At 48.3% G+C, this 26,284-nt stretch overlaps 1 protein-coding gene across 2 annotated transcripts in view; it reads right to left on the bottom strand.

Annotated features, from left to right (window-relative positions):
* The window catches only part of SSPN (sarcospan), a 40,040-nt gene extending 14,271 nt beyond the window's left edge, over nt 1-25,769 (bottom strand). The window contains exons 1-2 of one of the 2 annotated variants that reach the window (XM_075759143.1): nt 25,643-25,769; nt 25,295-25,481 (exon numbers count right to left, since the gene is read on the bottom strand). Coding sequence is in view for 1 of the 2 variants with exons in the window: in XM_075759133.1 (XP_075615248.1) it covers nt 8,101-8,430 (330 nt within the window). In the remaining variant the exon portion in view is untranslated. Of the gene's footprint in view, nt 1-8,100; nt 8,628-25,294; nt 25,482-25,642 lie in introns of those variants that run through there. The other variant, XM_075759133.1, reaches the window with a different exon arrangement.
* Between the last annotated feature and the right edge of the window lie 515 nt (nt 25,770-26,284).

Here is a 26,284-nt window from a genome sequence, read left to right as displayed (position 1 = left end):
AGAAGTTATCTCTTGTAGCTATGTCTGAAGTGTCTGGCTTACTACCCTCAGAGGCGATACTTGGCTTGACGGCTCACCCACCTTATCAGATAAGGCAAGGCTTAGCTCCCGTCCACACCTTTGGGGAAGCCATGTTATCCACCGAATTTAACGCTCCCACCGGACACAGACTTTGATGGAAGAAAGAGCATGTTCCTGTTGGCTTTGCCATTTTGAACCAGGATATCTCTGATGCCAGACTGCTGCAGACAGCAACACTGATGTTCATTCGCTTTATGAGGTTTAAGGAAACTGCAATGAAAGTGGGTGCTACACACAGCTTTTACTGCTAGCTTTCATCAGCCTCGGGTCAGCCTGGGTCTCACTACCACATGTAAAAGAAGCCAGTCTGCCACACAGAGGTATTGTGCCTTAATCGTTTTTTCCCCCTTATAGATTTCTCGTTAGATTTAAGGACAGTCTAGCTGCATATAAATTACTTCCAGAAATAATAGCTGTAATAATAATGATAAACATGTATACTGTGGTTGCAGGCAAAGGCCATCATAATCTACAAAATCATTCTCTTAACAGCCATAAAACCCATAATAACTGACCATCCCTGCCCCGCCTACAGAATAAGATAATGATGTCTTTTCTACAGGTCCCTTCAAGCCATGCAATAACACACCATGGCAGATGCACAACTTTCATTTAAATTCTGTAAAGTCATCAAAACCCTGCAAGAACATTCATAATCAAATGAAATCATATTTGTTTTCCATAATGATCTCTACTGTTTAGGTCAGCTGCTCAGCAGTGAAAATGGTCACTTGTGCTACGGTAAGACTTAATTCCCACGGCAAAGCACTGCAAAGGCTACTGCCACTTACAAAGCCGGGAGCTGCAGCAGCAGTCCATTACTGTTGTTGAGTCAGAAATATGGTGCTGGGTGATCAAATGCCTGAGGGAAGAAACAAGAAAATTAAAAGTTCCCAGAGCCAGCAGTGATTTGCAACGTGAGAAGCGTAGCATGGCTAAGAGTGCCACGTGAACACGACTCGTGTGTCCATGACTATGAATGAAGCTATGGAAAGCCATCATCTCTATATAGTGAAAATGTTACCTAGGCTGAAACCTGTTTGAACAATCCCACTCTCCAAATCTTATCTAGGCTTTTTGTACAAACATAATCCAACCAGAAGCTCTGATTTTGTCCCTCCTTCCCCCTTGAGGCTGTCGCTAGACCAGGGGGCTAAACCACAGAGGTGTCCAGGGTTAGATCAGCACTTGACCAGGTATCACACAGACCTCTGGTGTGCACCTACCTTCTCAAACCATTCTGAAAAGGTGACATTTCAACATTTTTTCCCATCAAAACTTTCCACTCTGTACCTGATCAAAATAAAAGTATGGATTTCAGTTAATCAGGCATCAATGCATAGTTACTCCTAGACAATGATGAGCTGTAATGGCAGAGGGCTCTGTAGAGATCAGCTCTGGTGCTACAGACATATACGACTATAAACAAGCACTGGAAACCTCACCATAGCATATTTCATGCAACGTTCCTCGTTGCATACCATCCAGAGCTTCACGTACTTTGGAGAAGGTTCAATTAAATACCGAAACATGGAGGCTCTTCTTGAAGGCAGTCCTCCCTCAAACCTTTTGATGTTTGCCCATGGCTAATTGAAGCTAGCTTGTATAAAAAATGGATGCCCGCTTGATTATAATTTCCATTAGCTGCTTTGATGGCACCAGTTTTTAAGTGTCACCTTTTATTAAAAATTGAAATTGGTTTCCCTAATAACAAGTAAAAGTTAAAAACCCAGCAAGGCTGTATAGGAGGTAAAGCCTGACTGAAAGCCACCTCCACAATTGCTGCAGGAAAAGGTGTCAAAAGCAACAACAAAAAAACCCAGCAAGGGGCCAGGGCTAACAAGAAGGTGTCTCTCTCTCCTTTCAGGCTTTAAAAGAGAACATGTTTCAGGGGTTTTAAATATTCAGTCATCCCCCATATCAATATGGAAGAGGATCAGTTGCCTCTTGCTCTAGCTGGGGATGCTTCCCAATTATTGACCTCTCTAGGAAGATAAAAGGGTTGTCTCACGCGTAAAGCGGTTGTCTGATGTTTGGCAGGGTCACCACCGTACAGTCAGAGCATCCGGCCTCATGGAAAACTGTTACATCCTCCAGGTGGGAGAATCCAGAAAGAGAAAGGCAAGGAGGCTGACAGGGGTGTACCCATACAGGTTTGCCTCATTTTATCATGTGAGAGATCATCTGCAGAGAGGTTCTTAGGTGGACACATCTACAGAGCCTCATCTGTGGGGACACTGTCAGAGACAACACGGCCCTTGAATTGCTTTGTTACCCTGAGCCAGGGAAACCATCTACGTTATAGGAACAGGTACAGCAAATCCCTTCTGGTCCAGAGGAGCACAGGTCTAACTGACCCCAGCTAGTCATCAGGTCACACTTAAGCCCAGTTTCTAATTTATATCACTTTATATCACAGCACTGTCCTTTTTTCCCCCCAGACACCTGCATACAACGCTTCATTCCTGCAGCATCTGTCTCACAACAGTGTTCTCAAAGCTTCTCCTTAACAGTTATACACGCCACCATTGTTGTACCCATTTTTAAGATGAAAATTCAAACCTATGTCCTCTCTCTGACACCATCTCCAGCTTAAATTCTGGGGCCTCGCTGCTTTCCCAGGAGCTGTGGATGCTGGAACGACTTTGCCAAGAGCTGCCAAAGAGGGTGCTGGGTGCGGGGAGCTTGTCACACCACCCTCCTGCCCTTCCAGCCCCAAAACAACACAAACCCTGACAAGCTAAAGAGGCAGAGGCTAGGTCAGCACTGCCTGTTACAGCAGCTCTATTGATTTTGGCACTCAGGTTTACCAGCCCACAAGCACGTGCTGAGTCAGTGGCAGGAGCCGCCATCTGAGTCAGACTTTCATGCAGAAGTACATCAATTAAACAAACATCTCAATTATCAGCATCTGATAGGGATATGTGGAGTCAGGAGATAGTCCTGGCTGTTTGCTACCCCATGTTGTACTAAGCATCAAAAGATCTTTGAAGCATGAAAGCCAGCCAAGCTCCTCTGCCAGCCCCATCGTATGGACGGGTTGTCCTGCACCGTTCCCTGATGCTGCCACCCAACACGCCTGTTCTCACCCCTTGTTTCCTGCAAACTGTCCCTCACAGATGGGTTCTCCAGCCATTGTGGAATCTTCATTTGTCTCACCTATCCTCGCCCGTGAGATGCTCAAAGCATCACCTTTGGTGAAGGTTTTAGCTTTTTTTTTTAATTTTTTTTTTAAAAGGTATAAAAAGAGAAGCATAGACATTTCTGACTTCAGGTAAATGAATAATAATTGAATTGCTTTTTTCAGTTAAAGTCTGCTTGCCATTTGCACCACAAAGCCCCACATCAGCCACACTCCACCAGAAGCCAATGTTTGATCAGTGTGGCCAAAAAGCAATGAGCCGTGGCTACCCCTTGGGTAACGCTCAGGGACTCTCTGGCCTGGGGAAACACCTGGGGAGATGTGGCCCTGAAGGGCCTGAGCAGGGAGAAGCATCAGAGCTCCTGGGCTGGGGGCTTGGCCCGCGGCAGATTTTTTAAGACAATTTTTGCAATAAAATAAATGACAGCCAGAGCCACAACTGCTGCCTTGAACTACTTGAGAAACAGATTTTTTTTAAAGAATGTTTTTAAAAATACCAATTTTATGTACATCCATACATATATATGGATTTAAAATAACTTTCCGACAGAAATAATAAACACCCTGGATAATCATTTCTGATGAGCATTTCTGTAACTTTCTTAACTGCCTGAGTCTGCAAAATGGGGCTGAAAGGGAGCTTGCCTGTGAAAACTGTGATGCTCTCTACTTTTGATCACAGCGGAAATAATCTAAGAGCAGAATTTTCAAGGAGAAATACATCATTTCTTCTTCTGGGTGTCAAAAGGCCACAAGCTAATGAAAAAGAATGAAAAGGATACCATTAATATCTACTGCCTCTGCAACACTTTTCATCCAAGGATCTCAAAGCAAGGGGTGACAGATAGCCATTATTAACCCCACTTTACAGGGGAAATAACAAAGTCTTAGCAAGGTTAAGTAACTTGCCCAAAGCTACGCAGCAAGTCAGTGGCAAGACACGGGGAGGGGGGGGGAAGGCAAAAAAAAAGCCCTGCACTCCCAGGTGGATTTGTGTAGAGTTTGTCCAAGCTCCTACAGAACAGCAAGAAGGAAGAGACGGCAGGGGTGGCCCAGCCTGCAGTTTCAGGTGCTGGGGATAGATCTCACGGAGGAGCCGGACAACTGCTTCAGACCTGGACACCTTCGCTGTAAATGGCTACAGGTAGGCGAAACAAATGTCACCCTCACTATTTTTAATTGCATTTATTTGGCTGTCCCTATGTTGCAGAGGCATTTTACAGGGAATAGGTTTTTAAGCTGAAGCAGAAGTGGTAAGTCACGTAGGCTCCGTAGTTTCTGTCCAGAAAGCTTTCCTTTGGTTTCTGACTAATGCCCCACGGATTTCGGATGAAATGGATTTCAAACTAGTAGGTTTGAACTGGGTTTCACAATGAAACGCTTCTGATGCAATGCAAACTGTATCATTTCCTTCTGCAGGAGGGAAGGGCCGGTGCCAGGCACCCACAGTGGGGGGGACCCCTTCAGTGCCAGGGGCCTCCTCTGCTCCCCGTCAGCGGATCGCTGGCCACATTTATTCCACAAGATGGTGAACCCAATCCCTGGCCTGTGCTATCCTCACAAACCTAGGCGGTCAGGTTTTCAACTGGTTTAATTCGGACTGCCTTGCATGGTTTTCCTCAGTAGCATTTTACTCTAGCTGCTTCTCTAAATAAGTTCGTTTTCATTCATAGTAATGCACTAAAGCACTCGATTTTCGGCAAGGAACGATGTCACCATTTTGCTACTAATAAAGAATAAAAAAAAAATCTTTCAATCAATCAGGGTCTATTTAACACATTAGCAATTTTCCTTCATTTTTCTGTCATCCTGCATTAACAGCCGTGGGGTCAAATCCAGCCCTGGTGTAATTCCAAAGGAGTAACACTAGGAATGAGCTTCGCCCATTATCTCTAATGTTGCTAAAAAGGTCTCGATAATGGATTTTTTAAGTTCTTGATTCTGAATACTAATCAAGTCCTTTAAAAAGAGCATTTGAGTGGGATGCTACTACAACAAATATGCTCCGGTATTTTACACTACAACTTTCTGTTCTGTTGCTCATTTCTGTGTGAATAAATGAGTTTCGGGAAGTCACTTTCTGCCACGAGGTTTGTTTTCGAGCAGCACATGGGTCGTCCATCCCCTACCTACATACCCTCCATGCAGCCTCCCACAGCAGCCCAAGAATCAGCCCGTAGGACGTCCAGCCCACAGGTAGGGTGTCCTAGCCAAGGGTCCTCCTTCACGGACCAGTTCGTCCCCAGCTCTCCAGAGGCCAGTTCTCAGCACACTCCCTGCCACAGCTCACCAGCAGCACCCTGTGACCTGCACACCCACAAACTCCAGCTCAGTAGCTCCTGGACATCTCCGTCCAATATCCCGGTGGGCACCAAGTACCTCCATGGAGACCTCACAGCACAGGAACAAAGTAAATGCAGCATCACGTCATATCTCCTGCATTTTGCCTCTCAGACATATGCTTTGCGTTACTCCCGTGGTGCATCGGCCGTGGCCAGTGCTCCACATGCGCTCTCTTGCTAGGAGGCTCTGGGGCTGTACCACCACATCAACCCCTTCTTTCTAGCACCAGTTTCCCTTTTACCATCTTCCCTGCTGGCATCAGACCCCTCTTTCCCTTCTGCTTTGGGCTGAGGGTGCGGGAGAGCTGCGTGGTTCCCCAGAAGCCTGCCTGGCCGCAGCCCCAAGCACACGGTCCCTGCCATCACCCTGGGGGCAAACAGGGGGCCACCAAAAGCCATTCTGAGCCAGGGAGGAATCAAACTGCACTTGAATGTGCTGGTACCTCAACATCACACCGGAGCCCTCAAGGTGAGGGTCACCACCTGACTCAGGCTGTAGGTACAGTAACCACTCCCCACAGTCCCTCCCTGCAGCACGCAGGGCGCGCTGGTTTTCCCCGTAGCCAGGGCACCCTGTAACACGAAGCAAAACGAAGCCCTGACCTCCACGGCCAGCACAGTCCCAGGAGATGTGTCCCCCTGGGGTTATCCTGGCTGGCTGGTGAGTGCAAAACACAACCACCACAGCCGAGCTGAGTTTTGCTTTGAGTTGGGGATCAGCTCAGGGATGCATGTGGCAAGTTCTGCCTGTTTTTCAGGGGGTAACTCTGAAAGCGACTGAGCTTTGCCTCGTGTGGGCATCTAAATGTCATCGCTGCTGGCGGCTGCTGCTAAAAACAAGAGGGGTTAGAGCTCAGCCTTCTGAAAGCAGTGACTTTGGTGGGGTTTCAGGCCTCCCCAAGGGGGATCAGGCGTATGTGGATGTCTCAGATTGATGCTGTTTGGTGGCTGATGACATTCACATGGGCCAGTGGCTGCTTCCATGGCTTTTCTCACATCCCTGGCCGTACGCTAGTTCAGCCCAGCTCACTCTTTCCCCAGCCTTTGTGTGTCAACTTTTTCTAGTGAAAAAGCTATTTCAAACCTGGGATGCTACTAGTGCTGTCTGGAAAAGAAATAATCTGACCTCCAGAATCCCCAAATAAAAAGGAGGAGTGAAAATGTCACATGCTGCTATTTTATCATCCATACTCCCCCCTGGCTTGTAACAGCAAAAAACCCCAGGAGGAAGTTCTCTTCCTGAGTGAGGGCAGGCTCTCACCCTGCAAAACATCGCAAAACTCTTAGATACCTCTTTGGTCGGAAGAGAAACAAGAAGGGCGAGGTGAGGAAGAGGAGCTCTTCCTTTGGGAGCTCAGGTCCTGCTCTTTCCACTCTTTGGAGGGTCGCCCAGCAGGATTAATGCAGCAAACCCCAAACAGTTCTGGTGTTCGGATAATCCTCTGACTAGCAAGGAATTACATTTACAGGAGATGCTCCCATAGCTGTCTAGCGCATCGAGAAATCTTTTCTTGAAGTACCTGAACACAAATTTATTCGCTGGGAGTTCTTACAGTCTAACAACACCCAAAACAGTGCTAACACATCAGTATACATTTCCCTGAAGCCTGCTGCCTAGGGAAACAACACGCAGACTCAATTGCATCCATGGCACATCCCAGGCTCGTAATCACCGACCCCGTCTCTCCACAGGCAAACCGCACATCCCCAAGCGCACGGACAAGTGGGGCCCCACTGTGCACAGCACCGAGACCCCCACACCTCCTCCCCACATCTCTGCAGGGGCGGCCGGCGCTGAGGACGGCTTCCCCACCGGCGTGGCCCCTGTTTACGCCCTTTATCCCGTCCCCGCCAGCCCGTGCGGCGAGGCTGGCGTGTCACTGGAAACCACGCGTGACTTGGCGGGAGCCGCCGGCGGGCCCTGGGACGGGGTCCCTTTCCCTGCCATGTTACCCATCCGCCAGCACCGTCCCCCTCCCCGCGGCCACGTGCGGTCTCTCCCTCCGGTGGGGGAGAAGTCGGGGAGCGGCGGGCAGGAAGGGGGTTAAATCGCGGTGTTTCTTCGACACAGCACAGCAAGGAAGCTCAAAAGACAGCCATTTCTCTCCTCTCACTAGTAACAACGCAGCCGATTAAAAGTTGAGAGTTATGGCATTATGCTCTCACTTCTAAAACCTGATTGTTATGGTTTGGTGGGGAAAGAGGGAAGGCAGCGTAAGTAATCAACATTTTTTTTCAGCATCACCAGGCAGGAGTTCACTGCAAAGCACAAGCTAATACATACATCTAGTGAACAGCAGCCCTGTATTTTATTTAAGGTCTGTTGGGTATTTCAGGGAATATGAAAGATCGTGTTATTCTGCAGGAGCAGTTTCCTTGGGAAAGTATACACAGACATTTAATCCCAGGAATATTTATAGTTAGCATAACTCAAATGGTGTTGTGCATGCAGTTGGTTAGTCTAAAGTGGAGCGTCATGCAGCTTGCATTAATGTTGGCAAAGGCACTTTATGGAGAAACAGACTTTATGCTTACAATTATCCCAGCCCAATATGGAGTGTCTCTGACTAGCAGAGAAGAACTGATGCCTGCCATAAGGAAGCCCAGCACTGTTACAGAGATGCCTAATGCCAGCTGCAACAAAGCAAACAGCAGCGGGAAACGGCAGCCACAACAAGTGTGGGATTCCTCCTCCTGGCCAGTTTTGGGATCCCCCTTGGGTTTCTTCTGCTTCTTCTTCTTCATCGCGGGCTCCTGTGTCTTGCTCGAGTCGGTGCTTTTCTCCCCTTCGGGTGCCTTCGCTGCCTGGCTCTGGTTATTCAGGGACACGCTGTGCTGGGGTTTCTTCTCCTCCGCCTTTCCCATGCCGACGAACTTTAGGTTTTCACGTGCGTGTGTGTGTGCGCGCGCTGATGGGGGTGTGAGGTTTTTTGCCCCCCAAAGCTTCGCTTTGTGCTGGCTGAGTTGTTCCTGGTATTTGAATCAAGGAGGCTGAACAAATATGGAAAACATTTGGAGCAGATTGTCAAGAGCTTCGAAATGCCACATATAGCCCAGAGAAGAGGGGGATTCAAGGGGGGTAGCGAACTGCCAACGTGCAGGCGCCGGCTCTGCACGGGAGCTGGCCGTGCACGCAGCGCCGAGCATGCGTCCTGCCGCGGCTACATAGGTGTGAGCACACACACGTGTGTGTGTGTGTGTGTGTGTTTGTGGAGGAGCTGGCCAGGCAAATAGCATGCAGAAAGTCTGCGTTGCCAGCTGACGAACAGGAGGGAAATCTGTCTCGCCAGGGAGCCGGGAGCGATGAAGTGCCCGTGTCTGTGTGCGCAGCGAGCAGGCAGGTAGGAGCTCATCACGCCGCGGCTCCCCTGGGGATTACTGGCAGGCAGAGGGTAACTCGGTGAACCCACGCAGCACCGTGCACACAACGGGCACGTTTCATACACCGGCTGAATCAGATTAAATCAGTGCATTTCAGCAGGAGGGAGTTGACTACGTGTATGGAAAGTATGAAATGAACACAAATAAAAATTCAAATTAATATCCTGGGGAGCCAAAACGAATCCTGTCTCTTCCCAAAAGTTGCAAAAGCACAGCTAGGCATGTTTTATGATGAGGCAGACAACGACCAGTGATTAGGATTGGTGCTTCTGTGCAGGTACAGGTAGTACATGGGGCTGAACAGCTGCAGAGCGAGTTTCCAGGGCTGCAAGCTACCCACACCAGGACGATTGTTTATCTTACCTACAAGAGAGAGGGATGTCTTATCGGGGACATGCGGTCACTGCACTTTGTCCATATGTTGGCTCACACTGGTGCTTGGGGACAGCACACCAAAAAAAGCATGTTGTGTTTGGTTTTGTTTTTTTTTTTTTTTCCTGGAATACTCCAAAATAGTTCTGCAGCTGAATCCAGCACTGGGACCCCTGGCAGAGCCTCTCGGACGCTGGTGGGGCTCTCCGGGGGATCACCCACAGAGATGCCAGCAGGACTGGGGTCTGCAGAGTTAGTGAATACTAGGTCTGTGAATAGGAGGGAGCAAGAAGAGGTGGGTGGCGAGCAGTCCTGCTCTGGAGGCAATGCTGGCAGCCGTGCGTTCAGCCGGGCCACGGTGCACGCGTTCTTGCAAGGGAAGACCGTGGGAAGCGGGAGGCTGCCACGATGCCTGTGCTTAGCTCACACCAGAGGAATTACTCAAAAGCTTAGGGGTAAGCAGGTGCTTAAATACTTCGCTGGCCCGGGGCCTGAGCGCGTACAGCCTGAGGTATTGCCCTCCTACGAGCCAGGAGCTGCATCGGGGCCAACGACGCACTGAAACCCCTCCTCTGCGTGCAGCTCCCTGTCCCCACTGCCACCGGGACGCTGTGAGGACATGTGGGCTTGTGCTGCTGCTCCAACATCATCAACGGGAGCAGCATAAATGGGCCAGCCAGCTCAGTCCTCACCGCTTGGCTATGTATTTTTTTATTTTCCTTCCCATAGAGGAGTCGATTCGAGCAAATGACAGGAGCAAAGCGTTGGGAGGAGCGGGGCAGGTGGGAAGAAGACGTCAGATGTTGGGGAAATCGCCAGCAAAGCTATCTTTGAACACTGCAGAGCGGTTCAGGGGGGAATAACCAGAATGTTGAAGTACTCGGAGAAGACCTTATGCATGCTGAGATAGCATCAAGGAAATCTTTCTTTTGACATATTGGCAATGCCTTCTGAGAAACTACTCTATTTCCAGCTCTTTATGGCATTTAGCAGTAATGAACTGTGTCTTCTGTATTAATAAATTATGATGTCACTTTGGTTTATGAGTTAAGCAATATCCTCTTTGGTTATTTATATTACCAAATGTATGAAAGAAAACTAGAAACAAAGTGATTTCGAACACTTTCTGCACACATAACTCTTGTGCTACATCCATAGAGCAAGATAAAGATATAGTGTTCAAAAAAGGAAAAGAAACTAGAGGTGAAAAAACCCTAAAAAAACCCCCTCTTCCCTAGTCATGTTGCTTACTGTACCATGTTTTCATAGCTTCTCACCAAGATGTTTTGTCACCATCATCCATTTTTTTAAACATACTCACAATAGCTTACACTCTCTGGTGTACCTTGTCTCTTGGTCTCAAAGCCACATACAATTATATTTAACCACAGCTTTGAGAGGGATGGGGTGTTCAAGGATCATCACCAAGGTCACATAGGGAAGCAGTGGCAAAGCTGAGAACACATTTTACTGATCACCAGTTGAATATCTCCCCTATTAATAAGTATTAGAGTTAAATGAAGTTAATCTTTTTTTTTTCTTTCTGCCCATCCATTTCCCTAGTTCTATGCCACAGATCTTTTCTGTGTTTTTTTCCCCAGGAAAATCCCTGGTTTTAGCACCTGGATTTGTGCTGGAAGCTAGATTTATGATCGTTGTCTTCTAAAAGGGGCCAAAATCCAACTGCTTTATTCACGCCGACAGTCATATTGGTTTCAGGGGGAGTAATTGCCTGAGGAGGATGAACAGGATTTAATCCAAAGTCAATAAAATGACCAAGCACTTACCTTACAGCCAGTAACAGCCCTTGCTTATCTCCTGGCCCAAGACTCTCTCTTAAAACAGGTGCCTAAATATCTTTATGCACTGCAAGTATCTCAAAAGCGCGGCCACGCTCCATGGGCAGCAGGCTGAATATCTTCTACAGGGTATTGATGGGAAATCCACTTGGGTCCCAGCCTCCTGCAAACCCTTCGAAAATCCCAGTTGTACGGCTGGTGTCCAGAGTCCTTAAGGCAGAAGTCTAGGCCAGTTCAAGGGATGTCTTCTGTACAGCAACCAAAAGGTTTGGGTATGAAACTATGAAATGTGGTCAATGTAGACCACAGTTCATCTTCTCACAGCTGTTGGGTCCGGAGTAGCTGCACTTGCTTTTTCCAAGGAAACCAAAGACATAAATTGCCATCTGCCCTGGTCGCACTGAGACAGGGAGCCTCTCCTAGGCTGGGTACAATGTGCCTCCGCAGGGAGGAACCATCCCCACCGTGAAGGGCAGCACGACCTGGTGCGGCACGAGCAGCTTTCAGCCACATTTGCTCCTGCTGTTCACATGGTTATTTGAGTAACAGCGGATGACAGCTCACCTGCTTTAACTGGGACAGCTTCGAGACTTTGATGGATGCTAACCGGTTGCTAATAAAGGCAGTCACTTGTAATTTAAAGAAAATACGTATCGCATACTTAAAATCATATATGCCATATCTAATCTCTGCAGCGATACAGTTATATAGAGAAAAAATTAGGGGTCAAATACATTGAGAAAATTGGGAACAGGGATGTTGTTGCTTTGACATGATCAAACAGTATGTACAAGAGGAAAAAAAGGTTATTTTATTGTGGCTAGCTTTCCCTGCAAAGTCAAACATGCATATCTTACATGCTGGGAAGTTTAATGGGGACAGAGAAAAGAGGTGGATGCAGGATTGATCTTCCATAATTATTATCTGAACCAGATTGTATTTGCTGATTCCACTTGGCATTAACAATCGAGGGTAAAACAGCTGTGAAAGAATTCACAGCACTGGCGAGCAATGAGAAATTAAAAGAATTACTTTTTTAGAAATTGAAAGATTAAACGAGGACACTGAAATAACACTAAATTTTCTCAAGTAATACATCTTCAGGATGTCACTTGGATTTTCTCTGCAACACAAGAATAATCATTACCCTTTTATGCCCAAAGGCCCTGATTAAGTATGTTCTTAAATTAAGCACATGCTTGAATACCCTTCCTGGATGAGGATGTTTTTTGATTCGAGCCCAGCTACCATCTCTCATGTGGCACGCAGTTGTAATTTCATGTCCTTTACACAAAATGAGTCATGTTGCACAGCTTTTCCATAGCCAGACACTGTCCTCTGTAAAACATTGCCTGCTCTTGTTCCTCCCTTTGCCAAAAGGCAGCACAAACCGGGTGACGATGACAAGTCAAACAGCACACACACCGTCAGACATAGAAATGGCAAGATCTGGGCTGCAGCTTCATGATGACACAGTCTTTCCTATTTCTTCTCCTACCCGCGAGGTCACACAGCGTTGCATGGGACTCCAGAAACCTCCGATTTTTTTCCCCACTGCGATTTTTACACTGGAAATAAAGTGGGTTTGGCGAGGTTGAACCCACATAGACACACAGACACACACTCCCGCATAATCGCATTTATACAGATATTTCCTCAAGGCATCAGCAGTCCAGCCAAGTGCCAATCACAGGGTTGCAGCACACAGATCCAGAGCAGCGGAATTGGCAGGGAACAACGGCTTGGACGGGGCTCGCCACATCACCCCAAGGACCGAGGGGCGTTTGGTTCCCTTTGCCCCAAGAGCAGCTCAACAAAATGCTGCTGACCCAGGGACCCCCTTGGAGATGCCACCCCCAGCTTGACAGCTGGGGCCAGGAGGGAGCCAGATGTGCCGCAGCTGGCCAAAGGCTCCCCCACTTGCCAAGTCAGACTGGGCTATGGAGAAGCCGAGGACTAGTCTCGTCCTCGCTCCTTTTTCCCTGCTCCCTTCACTCCGTAGCAAGCCACGGACCGTGGAGCCGGACCAAGCAGTGCCCGTGCACTGTCGAGTAACAAAGTTCAGCACACGGGTGATCTGCTAAATTACAGAGGGTTCCCCATTAAAATAAACGATGAAAGATTCACCCTGAAAGCAGAGGTTCGAAGTCAGCTGCTGTGATTTCCGAGGACTGATGCCCATTGACAGCAGATAATAATAATAATATCTAGCTCTTGAAAGCGCAATTACATAAAAGACAAGACCAATTAGAAATGGGTCTGACACACGCAATTCAGGCTGGCTTCTGACACGGCCATTTTTAAAGTTCAGGTCATCTGGAGGTGAGGCTTGTTTTTGACATGCTCTTTTGAGGCCAGTTCACGTTGGTTTGTGTGCCTGTAGGCTCTGCTGTGAGCGCTGGGTTGGGCCAGATGACCTCCAGAGGAACCCTCCAACCCACGTTACTCTTTGTTCATGCTCCACGTGCCTTACTGGCATTACCAGGAATAAGACCAAGGTGTGATGCACTTCAGTTTTGTTGGATGGGGTGACAGATGTGGAAAGAAGTAGAAGAGGAGTTGTTTTATGTCAGGTCACTCCACACTCGGAGGCTGTGTGTTTAGCTACACGCCTTACTCCCTCCAGCCATTGCATCTGACACGAGGCAAATCTGTGCATATTAAAAAAAAAAAAAAATCAGGTCTTCTTTCAGATTAGAAAGAAATTGTGTCTTGCAATGACTGTGCTGCACCAATTTAAATTCCTAAATCTTTGCTTTTGTTAAAACTCCCTTAGGTGCCCTATGCCTGGAGCTCCTCATCTCCAGCTGTGTTTCCCTGAATCCAGACGGTGGCCCAGGCATTTACGGGGGTCTCCTGTAGAAAACTTAGCAGTAGTTGAGCTGTCCATAATGATCTGACTGTTTCTGTCTTGCATTCTACTCTTACGGCAGGTTCTTTGGGGTTGAAGTCATACTTTGTTACGTCTCTGCATGAGGCCTGGAGAGGGTCCTTAGGTGCTACAACTGACAGTCCCTCAAAATTGGCATGGAGCAGTAAGAGGCAAGAAGCTGCGATACTACAAGAAAGTAAAGCTAACTGCTGAGGCTTGGCGTACACGTTACCATGCTCTGGCAAGTATTTTGTACTAGCCCGGAGCCCTCTGCATCTCACTGAGCAGAGTTAAGGAGTTTGAAAAAGAGGGATGACTAGTTTACAAACACCCTATGTCCTTTCCAAAGCTGGTCCTCTTTCTTCAAAGTATATTTGAAGAGGATATTGCCCATTAAAATACGTTAATGAGATGCTATGGCCGTTAGACCTTCTCACCAGGTGTTAATTATTACTTGGTTAAACAGAGGCAAATCCTCTTACTCATGTTCTTGCCGAGGATAACGATTAGGTCTCTTCCGTGTGTATGCTCACGGGGATGCATACGTACACACGCATGTATGCACGCACGCACACGCAGGGCTCAAGCTGCCGCCTTAGACAACGCGCAGAAGTGCCAGGAAACCTGCCCGCGGCTTTACGTGGGGACACAGGCACCACGGGCAGCAGAGGGAAGGGCAAGGACTCCTGCCCTCCCTTTTCGTTAATGAGAGGGATAAAATGAAGGAGCTTGACCCCGCAAGAGGAAGAAAGAGGCCCCGCAAGAGGAAGAAAGAGGCCTCTGCAGCAGCACTGCTGCAGCCACGTCTGTCACTCACACCCCAATATGAATCCATCTCGTTAATAATTATTTTACTGGCTCTGTAACACAAATTGTTTTCATTTAAAGACACAGGTCTCACCATTTCCAAGCGACGGCAACACTCAGGGGTCCCACAGCACATGCCACCTGCCACAGGGTCGCGCCTGTGCCCATGTCCCTGGTCAGCAGGCAATGAGGCTGAATTAGCCCCAAACTCTCCCTCTAGAAAAAAATCCCCTCTGTTTTTGTTTTTTTTCTGGTGCAGGGACCCATGCGGTGGCAGCCCCGCAGCTGGCAGCAGCGTCGCCCTCGCGGGCTGCCGATCTCCATTTTACCTTGGAGAAACTGCAGCTGCCTCTCCCCCGTCCCAGCAGGCAGCCCCTCACCGGTACCTGCAGCCCGTGGAGAGCAAGCAAGCGGGGGGAAGCCCAGGTAAGGGCTTTGGGCGTAGGACTCTGACTGTCTCAGTATAGGGTGAGGATGGGGTGAAAAACAAAAGCAATGCATGGCTCTCACTGTGTAGCTCTCCATTTCTTTCACACACGCCCAAACACAGAGCTAGGAGCCCACAGAAAGTGGCAGGATGGACTGCAAGAAATCCTGCCAGGCAGAGAGATGATATTTACAATCCACCTAAGCTCTGGCTTCGCTCAGCTCTGACTCCCAAGCTCTGACTGTGCGGGTGGGACTGACAGCCGGGATGGGGGGGTCAGCCGGCGCAGGAGCTGAGGAGCTCTCCTTCATAGCAGCGGGTGCCAAACGTGCTCAGCTTGTCCCGCGCAGTCGATGCTTTGTAATGAAACTAGAAAGGGCTTTTTTTCAAGAGGCACATGAAGTAAAGTGCTTCTGAGTTGGTGTAACGCTACCAGCAGCTCTAATAAGGTGCTCTCTCCAAAGATCCAGGACAAACTTTGTGGTGCATATGCATATGTACCTCATTTTTCAGACTTTCTGGCATTTACAGACACTCGGGGCTTTGTTTCTGCAGCTGGCTCAAGGTCTCACGCTGGCACTTGGGTAGTCTCACCATGTTATTCACTGCCCCAGCCGTGCTCCAAGGTCTCATGTACTACTCACAGGCGCTGAACTTGCCTGAAATACACATCTGGGTTCTCTGGAAGGCACCAGCTGGAATTTGCTGAAGAGCTCTCAGTCTTTCAAAAGCAAACGGTTGTGACTTTCCTCCGACCAGGCCCCACCATAAGTGGTGGCTTTTCTCGGAGTCACCTTTGGAGCCCTGAAGCACCTGAGTGCTGGAGCTGACGTCCTCAGCCCAATCGAAGTTTGGTGCTGAGCTCGGTGTGGCCAGGATTTGCCCCTGCCTCTTGGCTGGTTTGAAAATGGAGCCCATGATCTTCCCTGGAGACAGGAGACCTGAGTATATCGGGGTTCATTTCTTCCAGTCTCCTCCCGAGTTTGTCTTAGCAACTACAGGGTTGACTAGATGCTGGGCCACAGTCTTCTGCCTCACAAAGAGCTGGATACTCCCAGACCTCAGTATCCCTTTTCTTTCTGCATTGCTGCATTGATGCAAACCATCTATAAATCATCTCCATAAAAGACCGAAGCTGCCTGCTCTTTATCTATCTGAGGCAAAACAGAGGCCTGAGGCAGATTCAGGACATCTCTTGACATCTGCCCACCTCTCCCCTGAAACAGCCACCTGGCCCTTGTCTCTGCACTCCACCTCTCCTTGGACTTGGTTTCCCTCTGATCAGCAATAACAACATGGCTTTGTGTCCTCCGTTTTCTCAGACTGGTGACCTTTTATGTGAAAGGGTTCTTGAGGACACAGGGCTTTCTGCGCTGCCAGAATTACTGCATGTGCTCCACCAGATGTTGAAGAATATTCCCTCCCAACCAAAGTTACCCTGAGTATTATACTTTCTTGGCTTAGCATTGTTATGAAATGTCAGTGCTTCGCAACTTCTCTCACTCGCTTTTGCAATGTCCCTGAGGGAACGCAAACGCTTTTAAAGCACTGGTTGGGTCCGGCAAGCCGTATGGACTTGCATCATCTTTCCTTCTGGAAGAACCTCAACCATCCCTGCAAGATAGGTGAGACATAGCAGGATGGGAGATGAAAGCAAGATGTGCTGAAAGTGGATCTGGAAGGCAGTTGCTAGTGGAATTGTCTGAGGGCTGCTCAGGGACTGCTTTTAGTTAATATTTGCCTGTTGCACAAAAGAGGGAGGAGTGCATCGTGAAATTTCCTGATGACACAGACATGCAAGTGCTTGTCAATACACAAGAGGCCCCAGCCTATCAAACAGGAAGAACTGCGTGACCTTGAGGATGGGAACAATAGGAATAGGATGAAATTCAATTGTGCCAAATGTAAGGTTTGGCACGTAAGGCTGAAGTGTCAGAGTTTCTCTGGGAAAATAAAAAGTCTCAAGCGCCTTGGCTGGTCACAGGATTACTATGAAATGGCAGCAGAGCACGGCCATGGAAAAAAGGTAAATGTGATCAAGGCTGTACCAAGTATTTCCAACATGGGCCTGAAAAGGATTAACGACGGAGAACACGTACGGGTGGACCCTGTGAGGAGGCTGCATACAGCTTTATTCACCTCTCTTCGAGACAGAGAAATTGTGACTGGAGCATGCCTGACTAAGCGCTGGTAGGGTGCTTGGTGGGGGTTGGAGACCCTACGTAACAACAGGAAACTGAAAGGGATTGCCTTGTTCAGTCTAACAACATTAAAGGTTAGAGAGGACACGATTGGTCTATAAATATCTTGTGTTAAACTTAAAACAATGTTGGCACAAGGACAAATGGATACAAATGGCCATGAGTACATTTAGCCTGGAAACCAGAGAAAGGTTTCTAACCATTGGAGCAGTGAGGCTGGGGAACAGCAAGAAACATAGCTTGCTGTAAGACGCTATCTATTTTTGAATTGCACCATTTGACATGGTTGCTTGAGATGATTCGGTGACGCAGGAAGCGCCTTCCCTTCCAAATCCCAGTTGTGGGCACGCTTTCGGCTCCTTCTCACTTACACAGGCGCCCTGACTCCGCTGCAGGAGGTGGCAAGGCTCTCAGTGCCCTGCATAGCTGTTTTAGGGCTTGGCATAATCAAACTCGTCATTTGTTAGTGGCAATTATCTTGATTTCATGCATTTCTTACAGCATAAATTGGAGATTTACAGCAGTAACCAGGTTTGTTGGTTTGTTTTTGGGTTTTTTGTTGTAGTTAATACTTTGTACTTATATAGCATCTTTCATCTTTCAAAGTGCTTTACATACATTAATTATTTAATTCTCCCCGTACCCCCTTTGATCTAGGCAAGTATTACGATGCTCAGTTTACAAGTGGGGAAAGCAAACGCAGAACAAATCCATGCTGCTAGGCTCATCCCACCAGGATTGATGCGGCTTCGTGGCTCTGACAGGCAAGGAAAGGTTACGTGATGTGCGCAGGGTCGACAAGAGATCCAGTGGTGGAGCCAGGGCGGTAACTCTTCTGGTTACTCTCTCCTTGCGACGAGGGAGAGAGGCGGGGGGGCTGCCAGGGAGGGCTGCGTGCGGGGCCAGGCATAGGATGCTGGATGTACAACAGAGGACCAGGAAACATGTCCTGAGAAAGACCCAGAATTTAGTTTAATCAAAGCAAGTGGAACAAAGCTAGCGCAATGGCTAGGCAACTAAGACCCAAGTAACAGGCATAAATGCAAATAGTTAAAAGTAGCAAATGAGTAAGAGCTGACATTGATCCGTGTAGACATGCGTTCAGTGAAAGGATGCGAGTCTTCCCTTTCAGTTAAAAAAAAAAAACCAAAAACAACTGATGTATTTTTGATTGTTCTTGTGTTGAATGTTTACATCGTTTTTCAGAATGACTGTTGGAGGCTGATTTCGAGATTTTATTACTAAATAACTAACTGAGCTATTTTTCTTGCAAATTCACATAGTGATGTTATTTGTGTTTGGATTGCTGTGATGATGCGAGGACACTGCAAATGCACTCTGCCTTATCCCAAACGCAAGTCTCACATTCTCCCTCTCTTCATCCTTTTTAAAGGACATTTCTGTCTTACAGGGGCAAGCAGTGCGGTCTGTTAAGCAGAGCAAGAACCTGGGAAACAACACACTTGAGGTCTAGCGCTCGTTCTGCCAGTGGTTTGGTGTCTGACGTTGCACAGGGGTAGTAGCTTCATTTCAGCAGTCAGTGCCCAGAGCGGGAGTTAAAAGATCAGTCTACCGATTTTGACAGATACTGACTCATTTTGAGGCCAAGACAATGCTATTTAGCACTAGCTCGCTGCCCAGCTTTATGGGACAACAGTATTGTTTGTAAGGGAAACGCGGCTCTGTGCATCCTCCTCCTGACACAGCAAACGCAGCTTCTGCCCAGAGCAGCTTCTGTGCTCCTCTGGGTCAGTCAGTGCTGTAGCATAATAGCCTTCTAGGGGAAAAACAGGGAAAGGGCCTGAGTTTGGTCATTTTTATCCTTCAGCAAATTTTTTTCCTGCTACTGCTAGCATTAATTCCTAGAGAAGTAAAATGACTAAGGTTTTTTAATTTCATGGTCATTTTGAAATGCTAAATGGTGCCAAGAGAGTCAGCGGGAAATTAGCAGAGTTCAAATCCCCATGAAACATGAAAATTGCAGTTAAAATAGTGCTGCTAAATATTAGTAATTAGCAAAAATTATTTTAAAGTGTGGCATTTTAATTAGCTGCAAACGCTGCTCACTTCACATCAGTATTACCCACAAAATTGACTACACCTAAGACAGTTAAGCTCCTCACCTGCACAAGTCCCTTGGGCATCCGTGGGTAATAACTGTGAGACCCATGGGGTTCTACACTAAATAAAAGGAAAACTGTATTAACGGCACAAGACTGAAAGCATAATCTTCTAACAAACATGCTAGAGTCAAAGATGCAGTTATTGCAACCGTCTTGTTGTGTCACTCCCTCCTGCCTGAGTTCCTCTGCATTTCTTAGTATTAATTTCTTATTACCGACTCCTTAGGACCCATGTTAAAACAGGGCCCTCATCTATCCCATTCTAGTTTATCCCAGCTCACTGCATCCATAGGCTTTCCCAATATTTGGTAATTTAATTCCAGAAGATCTCGTTCTACAGCCGTGGTCTCATCCCTCGTGAAGGCTCTGCCTTCTCTCCAGGTCCTTTCTCTTTCTGTAGAAAGTCCCATGGTGTGAGAAGAGCAAAGCAAGAGACCTCAGTCTCCAGCCTGATGGGGTGTGCAGGGCACCAGCTATGTAGGAAGAGGCAGAACCTGCTCAGATGATGGGAGAAAGAAAATGAGAGAAAGCTCATGCTAGGACAGCACGGTCTCTGCCACACAGAGTAATGGAGGACTGAGATACCTCAAAGCAAAGCCATGCACAACACAGGATCCGTGGACTGGCTGAAGGAACAGGCTGGGTCCACTCACGTTTGGAAAACCTGCAGATGGGGACTTGCAGGAAGAGGAGCTGGGGTAGAGTGGGGCACGGGAGGACCTTCTCCGTCTCTTCTGCCTGCACTACGATGCAAGATGTCAAGGTAAGATTATTCAATAACCTGATAAGGTGCCCCAAGAAAGACCAAAAGCTGCTTATATTGCTGTTTTAAAACAAGGAACTGAGGCACAGAGCAATTGACTTCTGTAAGCTTAGGCTCTCTTGGGGACCCTCAGCGTAGCAGATCCACCTGAGCACTCAGGTGCTTACCTCCAAGTAATGCCCCCAGGACGTGCATCCCTAAACATGCCTGGTGAGCTGGGTCGAGGCCTGTTCAAGGTCATATGGGCAGTCTGCAGCAGAGCCAGGAGTTGTACTCCTGCCATCTGAGCCCAGGCAAGTGCCTTTACAATAAGATCATTCGTGCCCTTATGCGTATGTCCTCTCCTTGTAGAAGAATTAATAGCTGTATATTAGAAATACTATGCCAAAGGAAATTTAAACTTTGGTTGCCTGCTCATGTAGCACTGTCACTATGAAAACCCTTGGACATATTTCTTTTATAAATACCAGCTGACAAGGGTGTTCGTACAGGCAACGATCGGACCAGAGAGATGATTATGATGGGGTCGGTCCACGTGGCCGAAAACACACTGACCATCCTGTGCCATCCTGCGATTCAGGGCATCACGGAGCCGGGCCTCGTCTGCGCTGGCCCGCCGGTTCATGGGCATCCAGATAAAAGTTGATGGACTAATGGCAAAAGTTGGGTCTCTGTCCTAAACATCTCTTCCATGTCACTGCTGCACAAGATGCGAGGAAGAGTATTGCTTTTAGGATATACAGTGACAGTAACATTTGTGAAATCTCAACTGATTTCAAACGCTTCCAGTTCAAGCTATATTGAAAAAAGCAACAAAAGGTTGGGGTCTATCAATACACCGTAACGAAAACTACATGAAACTTCAGATGGGAAAGCCAGCTGTGTGGGATGAAGAAAGTAGCAATAGATATCTCTTTTAAATCAGCTTTGGAAAGTGAATTGAATTTGCACAGGTCAGTTCAATCCTGGCACTTCTAAATCTCTCAATATTTCACTGTGCTGCTGCAATAATTTTTAACAGAACTTTCTGGATATAGTTTTTCAAGTCACACAAAGACTATGGCCTCACATCGTACTGACAGCCCCGTGGCTCATTAGTGGGGCTGTAAAACCGAGAGGCACCAGGCAGAGGTCAGACACCCCAGACAACACGGGCACTGGCAGCAGCAGGGAGGTGCTGCAGCCGAGCGGGCGGTGACGGGGACACAGAGGCTCTCCCGGATGGGAGGCGATGGAAAGACCCATGGCAAATCCCTGACACAACGTCTGGCTGTCTTGCCAAATTTCAAATCCCCGCTCCAAAGCAAGGGCATGCTCGAGCCGTTCAGCGAAAAGGTCACCAGAAGTGCTTCGTGTGGTGTAAAACAGCTGCTTCTGCCCCTGCCTCTTGCGCTAGGTGCCAGGTGTTGGCCAAGCCTGGTTGGCTGGATCTTTCCCTCCAAGAAGTCAGAGGCAGCCATACAGCATGGAAAAAATCACCTCAAAATCTTTGGCAAAGCTTTAGTTGACTGAAAATGAGGTTTTATAATGGGATGACTTCAATAACTTGAAAAGCAAGCACCCCTACCAGTACTGCCTATAGTGCAGTTGAGCGTACAAGGTGTATAAATGCCATTTTTTAGTGTTTTTCCAGCTGCAGTGTGTTCACCCAGCCTTAAAATTATGTCAGTGGTATCTCTGACTGTCATCCACCTCCTGCCAGCACAGGTCACTTTACACGGGCACAGTCACGGGGAGTCGCACCCTTGGACATCCGTTGCTCCGGGAGTATCAAACCTTGAACTTAAACTGCAAGGTAAAAGGGAAAACAACCTTTTGTCTCCTGCATCTATAAGCAGCCTAAATGGGTAACAAGAGGGCCTCCTCTGCAGCGACAGCGGTGTTTTCTGGCAGCTCCCTGCTAGCTTTGCATGGTGCCTAGGGCCCGGGAGCTCTCCTCTGGGCAGCTACAGCCCAAAGCTGAACTGGGGACACTAAAATGATCTGCTTCCACTCTCACAGGCATCTTCAAAGGGATGCTGCCAACCAAACCCTCACTCCCATTGCTCTTGGCATGCCACAATACTGTATCTCTGCTAGATTTTTTTTTTTCCCCCTGTCTCTCTGATAGCTGTAATTGCTCTTAAAATCCCTCTCCTACTCTGGCTCCTCTTTTTACACCTGATCAGCCAACGTGGTTGAGAGCAGACTGCCTGCACTGTGGCTCACAACCAGGGATTCTCAGGCTACATTTTTCTGCTATAAAATGATGTCTCTGGTGCAAGCGAGGCCTCATGCAGCTGTGTTAGCAGTCCTGGCACAGGCAGGTCAGTGGCCTCAGTGGCACGGGAAAGGTGAGCGGGGAGGTCTGGCCTTGCCAGGGTGAAATAGAAGTTGCAGGAAGGAGCTGCCAGACCCTGGCTGGGGTCCCCGCTGTAGGTCTTGGCCCAGATCAGGGTAACAAGAGCAAATGTTATTAGTAATTTGGCTGAGACAGCTCCTGATTTCAGCACGGTTATATCTATAACACAAGTCCCTGTGCCCAGACCTCAGAATAATTCATACCACATCTGCAGTCCTGGTGAGCCACCAGTAAAGGTGGGAGAGGGATGCCCAGGAGGGCAGGCGGTTTTGTGCCTCAAGGGCCAGAGAGAGTCCTGCTCAAGGAGATGGGAAAGCTCTTGTGCAAAGGTGGACTGGGGGTGGAAGGGAATATTAATAAAGGTGGTACTGACTGACTGATACAGAGAGCAGAGGGCAAAGCCCAAGGGAGGCTGGCGCAAGAAAAATTCAGTAGAAGGGAATGGGCATGTTTGATTTGATTTTAAAAATGAACAGTGAATGGCCGAAGGAATGGGGATGTGTTCAGCAGTGCACTGCAAGATTGGGATTCACTGCCACGGGAGATCGCCAAGATGAAGAGTTCAGGAGTTCTGAAAAAAATGCATGGGCATTTATAAAGGTTGTGGATATCTCCAGGGTTACCTCATTTGAGATAATCATGCAGAAGGGATATAAACCAGAGCTCTTCAGGGGACATGCCAAGTGATAAATGCCTGGGGTTAGGAAAATATTTTCCTATAGGCAAGTTATAATTGGCTATTCTAGCGTTTCTCATTCCGGATTTACAGCACTTGGCAATTGGGTACCTTCAGAGACAAGACAGGGGAGTAGATGAGCTGGGAGCCCGGTCCAAGGCAGCAATCCCTCTGCTCCCGCGTCCTGCTGCGTGAGAAAGCATGTGAGGAATTATAATTCCCTTTGGACATGTGACCCAAATTGCAGTGGGAATTTGCATTCCTGGTGCCTGCTTCCATTTCACATCTTCCCCCCACGCACAGTAACACCTGCAAGAGGGTTTATTACCCTCGCTGAGAGCAGAAGCTCTACAATCTTTTCAGAGAAATTAAGAAGAGTATCTACAAAGGAATCAAAAAAGTAAAAAGGAGTCAAAAATATGTCAATGCAATGTAAAAGCTTATCCATACAAAACAAACTTGCTGAAAGAAAAATCAACTGTCACTTTAAAATCTGACATTAAGTTTCTCAAATCGCAGCCCTTAATCAGGAGTAATACTTGAAGAGGAACAAAGAGAATTTATGATGAAAAATCAGGACAGTTGAGCGCTAGGCTCAGCGGGACTAACTGCATGACAATATGGATAAGAATGATAATTGCATTAGCTTAGCCTGAAATGACTGGCCAGAGCTGGTTTTTTTGGTCAGCTGGGTTTTTCTAATGTCTTCATTTACTTTTTAAGCAAACTTGGACAGAAAATTACAAGTAGATTAGGGCACATCCATCTATTCTTTTAAGGGGAGAGAGTGTTTCAGAAATTCATCCTAACGTTGGCTTAGAGCTCTTTGAAATCCACAGGCCCACGTGGGTTAAACCAAGGGTCCCTTACGGGTCCTTTTAAAATCAGATTAACAGGAGAAGGTAGCTCCTACTGATGAAAGTTAGAGGATCCAAACCCACGATGCTCTCACTTTATTCCATGCATCGTACTCCAACCCCAGCCCCCAGTCAGGCCCTCCCCACGGTCACACTCTCACTTAATCCCATTTTTACCTCTTATTTACCTTTGTAAAAATTGAGGTAACTTCAAACAGGCATTCGTCCTCTGCCCTTTAAAAACGACGTAGAAAGATACCTCTACCTAACCTACATTTTCTGCAATAGGAAACTGTGTGTTTATCTCCCAGCTCTATGGACAAATTCTGGTTCAAATTCAAGCCCAGTGATCCCAGTCCTGGGTCTGGCTGCCAGCCCCATGCAGCTGGGACCTCCTGTAGCACCCGGTGGGAACAGCTGGGGGTTCCCAAACCAGTGCGCTCCCAAACCAGTGCACTGTGGGACCAAACCAGTGCCCTGTGGGATCGCAGCCAGGGGAGGTGGCAGCCAGTTCAGATGGGCGAGAGGAAGCGGACATTCCCCCACAGCCCATACCTGGGGCCCCTGGTCTCACTGGCGAGCATTGCTTTGATGGAGCAGGAATTTGCCCTTAGCAAAACCAGGAGCCCAAAGTGGGGAGCATGAATGATGCAAGGGAAATGGGAACAGCAACAAAAATGGCTGACCGTGGCAAATCTGTTGCCATCCCGTGTGCAGCATCAAATACGTGGCAGTGTTACGTCTCCCGGTGCTGCGCAGAGGGCCAGAAAGTCTGTAAGATGGCCGCTTTCGGGGCAGGAGGCAGCGAGCCCTGCGGCACGGGCAGCACTAGCAGGTGGCAGAGGCGAGGGCTCCATCGGCCCCAGGGGCAAACCCATAGGGGATCGACGCCTCTCTGCAATGGGGAACAAGTTACTTTTACCTGTTCCGCACAAAATAACCAGGACAAAAACATCCGCGCCTCTAATACCTCCTTCAGCGGAGAACTGGGCAGCTTCAAAGCCCTGATCCTGAACAGCTGCCTGGCAGGCAGCACAACTCTCCTGCGGCCAGCTGAAGCAGCAGCCTCAAATGGCTGCTGCTGGCTTGATGCAGATGGACTCAGGATACCTGCTTTGAGCACCCTGGCTCCTGCGCAAGACGCTGGTGGGTCCATGAGGCTGACGAATGACCGGAGAGGTGGTTTCTGCCGTCACGCAGGCTGCCTTCACCGCCACGACCCAGCCAGCAGATGCAGCTCCGATTGCGACACAGCCGGCCTCTGTCAGTGGCTGCTTTTATTCGTCTTCCTCAAAGGCTTAAATAAACAAGAAACAGGTTAAAAACAAAATCTTGGCCCCAGCCCCTTCCTGAGCTGGCTGTTCCATGATGGCTTCCTGCCCCGCGCACGAGCTTCCCCCTCCAGAGGGAAGAGGCGCCGTCCTGCAGCTGCCTTGAGTGGGAAACGGGGCCGCATACCTGGCTTTGATATCGATGCCAGGCCATCAAAGCAGCTCTCTCCGCACCGTCCTCGGTACTCTCCGCATTGAGTGGGAACTCGAGCGCACTGTTGGGAGCTGTGAGACGTTTGCCTTCCCAGGGCTGCGGCACAAGGACGTGGGGACACTCGGCGTCAGCTGAGCACCGGCTCCGTGGGAGGGGGCATTTCCCAAAGCATGAACCCCATGCTACTCTCCAAAGCCTTCGCCCGTGGAAGGGGGGTGTGTGGAATTTTATTCCACTTGCAATCTGTCATGAACATAAAAACGATCTTGGAGAAGCCCGTCAGCTCGAGAGCTTTTGCTCTCAGGAGCTGTGGCACAAGTTGCACTCGAGTGAAGCTCCTCTGGTCATTTTGATGAAGGGACATCAGGAGCTTGTCCTGTTCACCCCCTGCCCGAGGTCACCGTATGACGGCTCGGCAAGGCTCCCGGGGGTTTTGAAACGCTTCACGTGCACAAACTCGCCTCAGAGCACCTTTGCGATGGATTTTTTTCTATTCTTGCTGTTTAAAATTTTCAGAAGCAGATAAAAAGACGCCAAAGTACACAACAAGACGCTGCGCTCGGCAGCATGCATTTCTTTCTGCCCCTAGCTCCATGCTTTCTTGATGAGGCCCAA

Source organism: Balearica regulorum, chromosome 1 (genome assembly GCF_011004875.1).
Source record: "Balearica regulorum gibbericeps isolate bBalReg1 chromosome 1, bBalReg1.pri, whole genome shotgun sequence".
Lineage (NCBI taxonomy): Eukaryota > Metazoa > Chordata > Aves > Gruiformes > Gruidae > Balearica > Balearica regulorum.
The sequence above is the reverse complement of the archived record's forward strand: the minus strand, read 5'-3'. Positions and strand labels throughout refer to the sequence as shown.